Genomic DNA, 12,414 nt, shown 5'->3' on the forward strand with positions numbered 1-12,414 from the left:
GTTTAATTGACCAACCTTGGACATCAGCACTCCACCAGACTGGGTTAGTATGCAGAGCTTAAAGGGATAGTATGACATTTTGGCAAGTAAGCCATTTTTCTACTTACTCAGAGTCATATGAACTTAATGAGCATGTTCTGGTAGACTTCTAGTTACTGCGCTAATGCTAATTAGAGACATAAAAATGGCATCCATGAGTTCATCTGACTCTGGGTAGGTAGAAAAAGGGCTTTTCCTCAAATCACCAAAATCTCACACTGTCCTTTTAAGATCTGCAAGCTAACCCTGTCTGGTGGTGCTAATGTCCAATGTTTGTCAATTTTGCTAGTTCTTTGGGGTTAGTTCTTTGTAACACGCCTCTTCGGGCCACGGGCAAGGTTACTGGGTCACATTGGACTAGCACCATGGTAGATATTCTCTAACTTGTTTATTTGTATCTTCCCGACAGGCTCTCCATTGGGCAGGCTTAGCCTCTCTCTGGGCACCACGGGACAGTCTCTGATAAACCACCATGGCCAGGTGCCTGCCTCTCTCCTTATCTCCCTCACAGAGATGAAACCTCACGATCTGGCAGTTCTCACTACACCCCCTTAACATGGCCTAAGGTGGGAAACAATAATCTGATAAATGGAGATGGATTTTATCTGCTCAATGGAGATGGATTAATCAAGATGTAACAATCAATTAAATAGGAACTTCCAGTGACCTGCAGCCATTCCAGCCCAAAACCAGAACTATGGCTACAATACATTAGGTTACTAGCACCGGGTTTATGTCAGCAGCCATTTCAGTGCCAGCATTTCCTCTCTGCTAGATTAGTGTATTATTCTTTCCCTGTGGAGGAAAGTGTGTGTATGTCCAGAGGATGGCTTGCCTGAGGCAGTAGAGGAAGTAGTGTGTGTGTGTGTGTGTGTGTGTGTGTGTGTGTGTGTGTGTGTGTACACGCTGGTCCCTTCAGAAGTGTTCCAGTGTACAGTGAAAATGTAGAGCCAGCTGGACAGCCCACAAAAGGGGGGGGGGGGGGGGGGGGGGGGGGGGGGGACTAGAGACCAGGGGTCGCGAACCCCCGCCAGGCCTTTGAAAGTCTAGCAGGAGTCATCTAAGAGTTCTATGGAATTTTCTGTTATTATTTTTCCCCTCTCTGCCGCTCTCTCTACGGGGACAGATCCAGCTGGCACCTTGTCGACACTAACACGCCATCTCTGGCACGTGCCCGCTGAGCAAGTGTCGAGCGAGAGAGCGGCGCATTTTCCTCTCCTGTCAGCAGGACTCAGTTCTGTATTTTACACAGAGGGCGTAGGTCACGTGACCGAGCACTCCTCTTTAAAACGTAGAGGACAAACTTCATCTTCTACTTTGTGCTCGGCACCTCCGTCAACCCTCGTTACAATCACAACATCAAAGGGGTGTTACGAAAGACACCCCAGACAAATAGAGCTTGGCGTTTTCATCTGAAGTTAAAGGGAACAGAGAGGGCTTTTAAAATGGTTTCAGGAGTGAAAATTAAGGGAGCTGATTGTGTTTGTACTACAATTGGTTTCATTTAGAAGAAGAAAAAAATGTCTGGCACCATCGCTTGGGATGAAACTGGAGGTTGGACCAGATTCTCTCAAGTACTTGCAAAGATGTGATGCTGGTGGGAGTGCCAGCCAGCCCTAATACAGTGGTCACAAGGCAACGCTGCTAGCCAGAGCTTACTTCTTCCCCACCTCCCACATGTTTCAGCGCCTACAAAGCACCTTTGAGAACAAAGGGAGACAATTCAAAATCTCTGAAAGGATTCCCCCGGATTCTAAATGTAGCTTTCACATTGTCTTTGGTGAGAACAAGTGCTAACTGCACTGGCTCCACTGATCCAAAGGCAGCACCCGTTTTGACCAGGCAGAATCCAAACGTAACAAAGCATAACGGACATCTTGCAAACCATAACTGACGCCCAAGTCAAGGCTAGCCAATGTAAGGCTGTTTTGTGTTCATTGGATCAATGTGTGAAAGCAAGAGAGGAGAAACCGCAGCATATCCGAATACAGGAAAAATCTGTTGAAAGTGCATGCAGAGGAAGAGCGGACTCTTATTTTGAAGGGGGGGGGGGGGGGGGGGGGGGAATCCAGACCTACACTAAGGATGTTAGTGGGGAGAAAAGAAAACCCGGCAAACTGGCTCACACCAACTGGTTTCCCGCATGAATAGAAGAACCCTTCCAAGAACCCCTAAAAGCCAAACCTTCACCCCCTTTTACCTGCCCAGCAGACGACAGAGTTAGCTGTGAGAGGACGTTGGTCTCTCTGACAGTGTAGAGGATGGAAAAGACCACTGTATAGCTCTGATCCCTGTGTGTGTGTGTGTGTGTGTGTGTGTGTGTGTGTCCACAAAATGTCTGCACCTGTGTTCGCTCGTGAGCTGGAACGTGTGCATCAGTGTGTGTACATAAGACTAAGTAAGAGTACGCAGGCGGTTGTCACGTGCTCAGTGGGCTTGACTCACCGATGACCGCCGTGGTGACCTGGTGCTTGCTCACTCCCAGCCGGTTCTTCACCTCGCAGACAAAAGTGGTGTTCACTGCCTCGTCCACCTTCCGCACGATCAGCTTGTTGTCGGCGATCTGTACCGTGTCAGGCATCCGACCGGACATGCTGTGTGTGTGTGTGTGTGGGGTGGGGGAGAGAGGGGGAGCAGGGGTGAGAGAAGGAGGGAGGACAGAGATAAACGACTTGGAAGAAGCACAGCCTGGTGACGAGTTCCTATCTGGTTCCATATTCAAGACCTCAACTGGAGGAGCAGGCTGTAACAGTCTAACCGCCGCCTGTCTATCACCGCCAGACGAAATTAAGACCATGTGGATAATCAACAAGAGAAAAACAAATTAAATATGTTTTTCTTTCCCGTATAACCAATGCAGAGATACTTGTGTCCCCCATTAAGAGATGAAGGCAAGCTGCTGGGACCCAGAGGACGGGCAATATTGGTGCTCTAGCAGATCAGATTGGAATTGCTAATTGATTGTTTTTGGATGACTGACTCCTTCTGTTGTCTGGGATAGATCGGGGAGACGCTGTCTAAAGTCGTTCTCCCATCTCAGGGTAAATTAAGACCAAAACGGGTAGGGATACTCCTAAAGTCTGGGACAGTCATGGATACTCCAATCTAAAAGCCTGGGACTGCAATTGGGGGGGGCGGGTACTCCAAAGAACAGGGGCCAGCTACGGGAAGATTAACTCACGCTGTCCAAGTGACGTTGGTGGGGACAGGGTTGCCAGTGGCCTGGCAGGTCAGGACAGCGTCGGTCCGGCCAATGTACCAGTTGTTATCATAGCCCACTATGGACACAGTCGGGGGATCTGAGAAAGAAGGGGGAAAGGAACAGAGAGAGTAGAGAGAAGGAGAGAGTAGAGAGAGGTGTTACTGTGAATTGGAGCGACCAAGTGAACACTGATTGCCTACTGGGGTGCAGGAGCGGGAGAAGCTTCAACGGAGAGGTTTTCACAGCGAGAGTTGACCTATAAAGCATCACTGAAACTGAAAACTACCGCCGGAGGATTGCAGAGATATGACTAGGGACCGATGACTCACGCCAGGTAAAAACAAACACAGGGAAGTCCCAAAATGCTTCGGAAACGGAGGTGTGAACCAGGCTTGTGCGATGAGTAACCCAACCTTGTCTGAGATCTGAGACCTAATGCAAATATTCTGGGCTTTTTCCCTCCCACTTTGTTGAGTAAGACAGTTATTCAAACATTTGTTATTTGAGTAATGCCTAGGCTTCGGTTCAGAGGGTTAACAATCTTGTGGTCTGGGTTCGAAACACTTACACTCGACGGACAGCTTCATGGGGAAGGTCTGCGGCTTGTCCTGAGTGCGCTGGCTGATCATGCAGGTGACCTCCTTGCCGTTGTCCTCGGGCGTGGGCACCAGTAGGTACACGCTCCTCACCGTCACCGTGCCGTCCAGACCTTTTTTGGAGGTGGTGTTATCGGTGCCACCGACTTCTCCCATCCACTTGATGGTGGCTGCTGGCTTGCCGTCGGCCGCCTCACACTGGGCCACGACCACTGGTTTGCCGCTTGTGCTGGCCTGGACGATAACGGGAGATGCAGAATTCTTGGGTTTCGCTGAAAGAGAGACGGTAAGTGAATGCATGAGTGAGTTTGTTGTTGTGCATATACAGGAAGTGTGGTCCCTCCTAGAGTCTAAGAAAAGACAACAGTGCAAGAGAAAGGCAGCAGAGATTCAGCTGGCGAGGGTGAAAAGGGAGGCGATCGATGTGGAGGCTTAACAAGGTGGGCACATTGGAAGTGATGCTTTTCGTGACACCGCATTCATTTGAGGACACTATTAGTCATAGCACCGGAGCCCTCTCTTCGCCGAGAGCAATTAGGGCGCAGACTGAAAGAAAACAAAAACACCAGCTGCTCACCAAGTATGACCAGATTGGTGGTGCCTTGCTCATTGCCGCTGGGGTAAGTGGCGTACTCGCAGGTGTAACGCCCGGCGTCGGCCATCTTGAGGCTGGTGATGGTAATGGAGGGGTTTGTCAAGGTGCCTTGGATGAAGCGGACACGCCCGTTGAAGGGCGAGTCGGGGAAACTCTCGCCGTATATGGGGTGAAAGACGGCAATGTTGTCCCTCTGGCCTTCCGTGGGCTCCCATATCCACGACACCTGCGTCCAAGAATGACAAGGAATTAGAGGGTTGCAGGATGGCAGTCTATGCACATACAGTCTATGCACATACAGTCTATGCACATGTTCAGTCAATTTCATGAAATAGCATAAAGAACACCCACACTGGCAGAATTTCAATGCAGCAACGTTCAACCACAACGGTTGCTGCATTAAAACTCTAGAGAACATCTTTACAGTACTGTCCTTCCTTTTCAAAGAAATCAGAGGGCAATATTTATCGTTCCCTGCGTCAAGGCCGACATGCACAGCAGGCTCTCTCATCGTGTGTTATCTGGCTACCTGTGTGAGCTTGGTGTTTCCTTCATCGACAAACTGACAGCGCAGGTCGACCGACTCGGTGGGGTACGCCTCCACCTCTGGATCCACCCTCACCCGCTGACACGAAGCAGCTGTGGATGGAGAGAGAAACACATATCAGCCTCTCAGTTTCTGCCTGTGGCTCATGCGTACAGAACCCCCTCTATAATCCCTACGACTCATACTAATGCTGAGTGTAGTGATTGAGAAGTGCTCTGCCATTGAACCAGAATTCTCCCCCGCAGGGAGACAATGGGGCCGGGGCTGTCAAAAGCAGCAATCAGCCGTTCTCACAACCCCTCCTCCCCAAAACCACATATTAAAATCACTGGGATCAAAATAGACCATCTAGTTTCAGGACATTATTCAGTGGGTAAAGCTCTCTCGGGCGCAGGTATAACTACCAAACGGGCCATAATGCTGAAAGAGAAAGAACCACTTATCACTACAGACGGAGCCTATTATTTACAAGTATCGAAATGGAAGGCTCCGAGTCACCCCTCACATCTTGTTAATGGCTGTCTATGATTTCCAGTAAACTGATTTCCTTGTATGCCAGCGTTTTAGATAAACGAGATATGACTATTGTGAAACTTAAAAAGGTACATTGAGGTGACGCTGCATGCAGGAAGTAAACACAAAGCTGGTCAATTTCCGCAACAACTAAGAGCGTTGAAGCGCGAGGCGCAACTTCTCCGCCGTTTTGGTCCCGTAGCAGCGTGAAGCGCCCCCGTGCGCATGCGCGGACACACCGTGTGACTGTGTGAGAGCAAAGTCTTGTATCTCTCTCATCTCAATATCTGCGGTGCGGTTTGTTGCGACGTCATCTCGTCGAGTATGCCTTTATCCATGCTCCGCAGTGCATGAAAGATCCGAGGAGCACAGCCTTGAACCCGTGCCTACTGTAGGCTAAATTGACATGAATAAAAGGCGACAGATTAAGATCTCTTACGTCTTTCGTTCAAAGCACTTCAGTGTGAGCTTTGAGCTGGCAAGCACTGAAGGAGGAGTTCCTTTGAAAAACAATGACTTCCAGCATCAACAGCAAACAGGTATTAGATCCGAGTGAGCGCACCGTCGAGAAATCAGCTCGACAGTATCACAAAGGAGAGCTGTGCATCAGCTCAATACGGGCTGACATTGACATATGTTGGAGAACAGCAGAGGAAAACCCACATAATTATGCCCGTTTCTTACTGGGCAGTACTGCACATTAACCATAATAGCATGGGAAAACATTTTTTTATTCTATAATAGTCCTGTGACACTCATCAAGGCAACTCCTTTCATGTAGACATTCTTAATCAAAAAGATTCCTTCATCATTCCTGCATTAGTCAGGAATCATTAGGGATCATTAGCATCACTAAGCAAACGGGAGTGAGCAATAGCCTATTGTCACAGGGCTCACACGCAGAGCCAACGTCATTTGCATCTTCCGGCTTGTTAGCAGCAGTGAACGGGAGAGAACATAATTAACACCTCAGCCATAAAATCAGTGGCGTTAACCACACTGGGGCAATTACAGATTTCAATGCATATACTTTTCCCCTGCTGCCTGGTTGGCCAAAACGCTGACCTCGTACGTACAGTGTTTTAGATTTCCCCCCCCCAACTTCATCAACAGCAGTTTTGGCCACAGTGAATGTGGGAAGAGAAAAAGCGGTCGATATGGGATAAATGTTACAGGAAGCTTTATGACCTGGAGTCTGGGTCGTTTAAAAAGTGGGATCGGTCCTGTACGTGGAGCACCCTTGATAAACACTCCCGAACTAGCAAAATCAAATCCAATTTTACTCGTCACACGCTTCGTAAACAACAGGTGTAGACTAACAGTGAAATGCTTACTTCCGGGTCCTTCCCAACAAAGCAGGATTGGTCCGCAGCACGTAAAAACGGCTGCTATCCACTGCAGCGGCTAGTCAAGCGCAAAGGTGTAATTACCGATATTTCTGCCTGAATGATGTAAAAGTGGCAAGTAACGGGATAGGAGGGGGAGGGGAGGGGGAGGGGGAGGGGGAGGGGGCACAAGCACCGTCTCATTTCAGGCTGGATTGGAGACAGAAGAACAGGTACAGGTGCTGGCCGAGTTGTGAGGCAGCCAAAATTAAGAGAGAGAACGAGGGAGGGAAAGAAAGCGAGAGAGAAGGAGAGAGGAAGATGGGGAGGGTAGAGAGAGACAGACACACACACACACACAGAAAGAGGGGGAAACAGAAGGAGAGAGAGCCAAGGCCCGCAGAGGCAGAACGAGAGGAGGGTGGAGGACAGGAACACAGCACAGGAACAGAGAAACTACAGAGGGAGCTGGAAGAATTGTATGTGGGGACTCAGTTCTTTCTTTTACACCAAAATAGATGAAGAAAGAGAAAGCAGGAAAGAGAATCGAGTGCTGCTGTGTACTTCAGCCCAGAATGTGTCCAACGCGAAATGAGTCGAAAGCAAAGGCACTTTTCCCACCCGCCACTCTTTATGTGACCCCTGCTATGAGCGTTGGCGCAGTGATGACATCGCTGCCATATTAAAGCAGACCTCCGGTGTGCCGGCCCATTCGTCCCCCTCCTCCCTCCCACATCTGAATCCATTAGCTCTGCAGGTACACTGATCACAGCCAAATGGCCATACTAGAGGATTAGGCTCTGGCAGCTAGGGTCATACCTCTCTCTCCCTCTGTCCTTCCCTTCTCACTCTCCCCATCCCCCTCACTTATACAAACACACACATAAGGCAAACTGTAATACAGGCAGAGCAAACTCAGTAAACACACATCATGCAGAGAAAGACACACACACACACACACACACCTCACAAAATGGCACACAGAGAGAGACACACAGATGGACACAAACACACATACCTCACAAAAGGACACACACACACACTCAGAGTGCCTCCAGCTGTTTCCCCTCACTCTTCTGTCGATCTGACAGACACTAAGCAGACTGATCCTCTCAACTCTGGCTGTCACCGACTGCCGGCTAGCTCTTTCGCTCTCCACTGCACTCTTTTCCTCGCCCCCTCTCCCCCCGCTCTTCATCTCAAGGTCAAAGTAGTGCTCCCTTCCATCTTCTCTGTACTCCCCAATCCTTTTGTCCCTATCTTTCTCATCTCTACCATTTTGCTCCGTGTCAGTGCGCCTCTCCATCTACTTCCTTTCCACTTTTCACTCCCATGGTCTCAAGTCGGCTCTCTTTACAGCCAATGTCCTATCACGTCATTCACTCTCTCTTAAGCTTGTAGTCTCCGACTCACTTTTTTCCCTCTCTCTTTGTGCTGTTCTCCTACCCCTCTGTGCTGACTTTGTACAGGGAGGATGGTAATATGTGGAGTGTGTGCGCACACGCTACGGTGCATTGGGAAAGTATTCAGACCCCTTGACTTTTTCCACATTTTCTTACGTTACAGCCTTATCCTAAAATGGATAATGGATCATCATTCTACAAACAATACCCCATAACGACAAAGTGAAAACAGGTTTAGACATTTTTGCAAACGTATTCAACATTAAAAATATATATATATATTTTATTTCGATATTTATTCAGACCCTTTTGCCATGAGACACAAAATTCAGCTCAGGTGCATCCTGTCTCCATTGATCATCCTTGAGATGTTTCTAAAACTTGGAGTCCACCTGTGGTAAATCCAATTGATTGGACATGACTTGGAAAGGCACACACCTGTCTATACAAGGTCCCACAGCTGACAGTGCATGTCAGAGCAAAAACCAAGCCATGAGGTCGAAAGAATTGTTCGTAGAGCTCCGAAACAGTATTGTGTCGAGGCACAGATCTGGGGAAGGATACCAAAAACTGTCTGCAGTATTGAAGGTACCCAAGAACAGTGTCCTCCATCATTCTTAAATGGAAGAAGTTTGGAACCACCGAGATTCTTCCTAGAGCTGGCAGCCGGGCCAAACTGAGCAATCGGGGGAGAAGGGCCTTGGTCAGGGAGGTGATCAAGAACCCGATGGTCACTGACCAAGCTCCAGAGTTCCTCTGGGGAGGTGGGAGAACCTTCCAGAAAGACAACCACCTCTGCAGCACTCCACCAATCAGGCTTTTATGGTAGAGTGGCCAGACAGGAGACACTCCTCAGTAAAAAAAGGCACATGACAGCCCGCTTGGAGTTTGCCAAAAGGCATCTAAAGGACTCTCAGACCATGAGAAACAAGATTATCTGGTCTGATGAAACCAAGATTGAACTCTTTGGCCTGAATGCCAAGAGTCACGTCTGGAGGAAACCTGGCGCCATCCCTACAGCGAACCATGGTGGTGGCAGTATCATGGGGATGTTTTTCAGCAGCAGGGACTGGTAGGTAGGATCGAGGGAAAGATGAACAAAGCAAAGTACAGAGAGATCCTTGATGAAAACCTGCTCCAGAGCGTTCAGGACCTCAGCCTGGTGCAAAGGTCCACCTTCCAACAGGACAACAACCCAAGGCACACAGCCAAGACAACGCAGGAATGGCTTCAGGACATGTCTCTGAATGTCCTTGAGTGGCCCATCCAAAGCCCGGACTTAAACCCGATCGAACATCTCTGGAGAGACATGAAAATAGCTGTGCAGCGACGCTCCCCATCCAACCTGACAGAGCTTGAGATGATCTGCAGAGAAGAATGGGAGAAACTCGACAAATACAGGTGTGCCAAGCTTGTAGCGTCATAACCAATAAGACTCGGGGCTGTAATCGCTGCCAAAGGTTCTTCAACAAAATACTGAGTAAAGGGTCTGAATACTTACGTAAATGTGATTTCTGTTTTGTTCATACATTTTCAAGAATTTCTAAAAACCTGTTTTTGCTTTGTCATTATGGGGTATTGTGTGCAGATTGATGAGGGGGGGGGACAATTTAATACATTTTAGAATAAGGCTGTAACGTAACAAAATGTCAAGGGGTCTGAATACTTTCCAAATGCACTGTATATAAAAAGAGAATGTGAGAACATTAAAAAGAGTGTGTGAGAGAGAGAGATAAAATGTATTGTGTATCTGTGTAAAACGAAAGGAACAAGAACTGGTGTGTGTGTGTGTGTGTATAGAGGACTGGCGATTGCAAGATCTGCATAACATACAATGTGATTCACTCCGAGTGAACCCTCCTCCCATAGGACCCAGAGTGGTTCTGTAGCCATGCATCACATCTGTGGAAGGGCTCTCCAGCCCCACGGCTACAGCTCTACTGCCCAGCCCTTCTATGATAAATGTATGTGTGCCTCAGCACTCACAAACCTGCTAACATACCCCCAAACACAGTTATCCACACAGCCCATCTATACATACAGAAAATAAAAGAAGCTATTCATTTGGCTACAGACGCATGCTTCTAAAACATGCATGAATGAGGCTGTGCCTGCCACAGTATGTACATGCTCGTCTTCATACTTCTATATACAATTATTTAATAATTCCTCTTCACAAAAGCCCGAACACAGCCCCGCAGCATTCCGACTAGTTAATAATTCATCCGCCTGGTTAAGAGCGAGTTCTCCCGCTTATTAAATTATTGACAAGCAACATCTATACTGCACCTGACCAGGGGTAGAGAGGAAGAGGATGTGGGAGGAATGAGATGAGGAAAAGGGTGGTGGAGTTGGATCGGGGAGTACGCTGCGTTTCCCCCCCCCATTGTTTCGAAGCCTAGTCGATGCCTTGTTGCCATGGACTCCACTGCTTCTGTCACGAGGGCCGCAATATTCATTTGAGAGCCATTAGAGTCGGTCGCTTGTCTGTCGGCACACAGCACTGGAAGTTAATGACTCAATGGAACAGGCAGCGCAGAGTGAACGTCAGCTGACGGGAGAACAGCACTTAAGACGAATGGAGTCCAGGTGCACACCGTTGCAACCCAGTGACTTTGACAAGCTGTTTTGACGCACGTCAACAATCGTCCCTATTAAGAGCAGCCAACTACAAGCCAGACCCCCCCCCCTCCCCCGCCCATGTAAATATCTTTGATAGAGGAGGTCTGTTGAAAGAATAGACGTCACACCTTCCTTGGAACAAATATGAAAGGGAAAAGATATGTAGGAGCTGGAGAAATTGGAAGGAAGTCCTTTGTGGACAATTTGGACAATGCCTCTTTTCCGTAGTGGGGTAAACCCAGCCTCCCCCATTACCGCATGTCAAAGCCATAAAGAAAAGCCACACCGCCACAATTACAGGGCGCCCACTTCAGTTCTTTTGCCAGAAATCCTAGACTATGGGCTTAAAGTTCCACAATCCATCCAAAAACGACACTTCCCAGAATCCCGCTTGGGCTGTACATTATTTACTATGACAGTTTGTCTCTACGGGCTGTCGTGTAACATACACTGAGTGTACGACACATTAGGAACACCTTCCTAACATGGAGTTGCACCCCCCCTTTGCCCTCAGAACAGCCTCAATTTATCTGGTCTTGGACTCTACAAGGTGTCGAAAGCATTCCACAGGGATGCTGACCCATGTTGACTCCAACGCTTCCCACAGTTGTGTCAAGTTGACTGGATGTCCTCTGGGTGGTGGACCATTCTTGATACACACCGGAAACTGTGAAAAACCCAGCAGCGTTGCAGTTCTTGACACACTCAAACCGGTGACCTGGCACCTATTACCATACCCCATTCAAAGCCACTTAAATATTTTGTCTTGCCCATTCACCCTCTGAATGGCACACATACACCATTCATGTCTCAATTGTCTCAAGGCTTAAAAATCCTTCTTTAACCCGTCTACTCCCCTTCATCTACACTGACTGAAGTGGATTTAACAGGTGACATCAATAAGGGATCATATCTTTCAGCTGGAATCACAGTGGTCATTCTGTCATGGAAAGAGCAGGTGTTCCTAATGTTGTGCACACTCAGTGTAGATCCGTCATGTGGCGAAGCAAAGACCCATTTGGCTAGGGATTAACGTCATGCATGATATTTATTCCTGAATCTAAGGGTTACTCGTATAATAAAACTAGCTCTGCGAGCGCGAGGAACAGCACCTGGTAGGGGAGGGTTGGGTTCTAACACTGAACAGGGTGAGTTTCTAAAGAGCACACTACTGTCACCGAGCCACAGGCAGCAGTGTCTACATTTATAGTCAATCATCACGGTAAGAAAAAACACCCAGGAGGGGAAACGCAGAATTACATTAAGGGCAAGAGACTTATCCACTAGAATGAGAAGAGGCAGCTTAATCCAAGTTTCCATTATAGACCAATCACTCTCCTGAGCACAGATGAAAAGATCCTGGGAAAGGTTCAGGCAAATACATTGACGAAGGTCCTTGGAGGAATAATTGGTCCTGCTCAGACTGGGTTTATTTCATTGTTACAGTTTTAAAGAAAAGGTTGATTAACAGAGTGCGGGTTGTTGCTTACTCACCCTCTCAATTGCCTGGTTATGGATTTTGTACAACGCTCTTTATTATCTGGTAGGCTTTGTAGACCGTAGTACTCCACT

General features: G+C 48.1%; 1 protein-coding gene across 3 annotated transcripts in view; it reads right to left on the minus strand.

The window, feature by feature from the left end:
* Positions 1-12,414, minus strand: part of LOC129819728 (poliovirus receptor-like) — a 77,774-nt gene that overhangs the window by 43,686 nt on the left and 21,674 nt on the right. For all 3 annotated transcript variants that reach the window (XR_008754113.1, XM_055876267.1, XM_055876266.1), the window contains exons 2-6: positions 4,962-5,071; positions 4,415-4,658; positions 3,810-4,109; positions 3,221-3,338; positions 2,485-2,633 (exon numbers count right to left, since the gene is read on the minus strand). Coding sequence is in view for 2 of the 3 variants with exons in the window: in XM_055876267.1 (XP_055732242.1) it covers positions 2,485-2,633; positions 3,221-3,338; positions 3,810-4,109; positions 4,415-4,658; positions 4,962-5,071 (921 nt within the window). In the remaining variant the exon portion in view is untranslated. The remainder of the gene's footprint in view (positions 1-2,484; positions 2,634-3,220; positions 3,339-3,809; positions 4,110-4,414; positions 4,659-4,961; positions 5,072-12,414) is intronic.

Source organism: Salvelinus fontinalis, chromosome 22 (assembly GCF_029448725.1).
Source record: "Salvelinus fontinalis isolate EN_2023a chromosome 22, ASM2944872v1, whole genome shotgun sequence".
NCBI lineage: Eukaryota > Metazoa > Chordata > Actinopteri > Salmoniformes > Salmonidae > Salvelinus > Salvelinus fontinalis.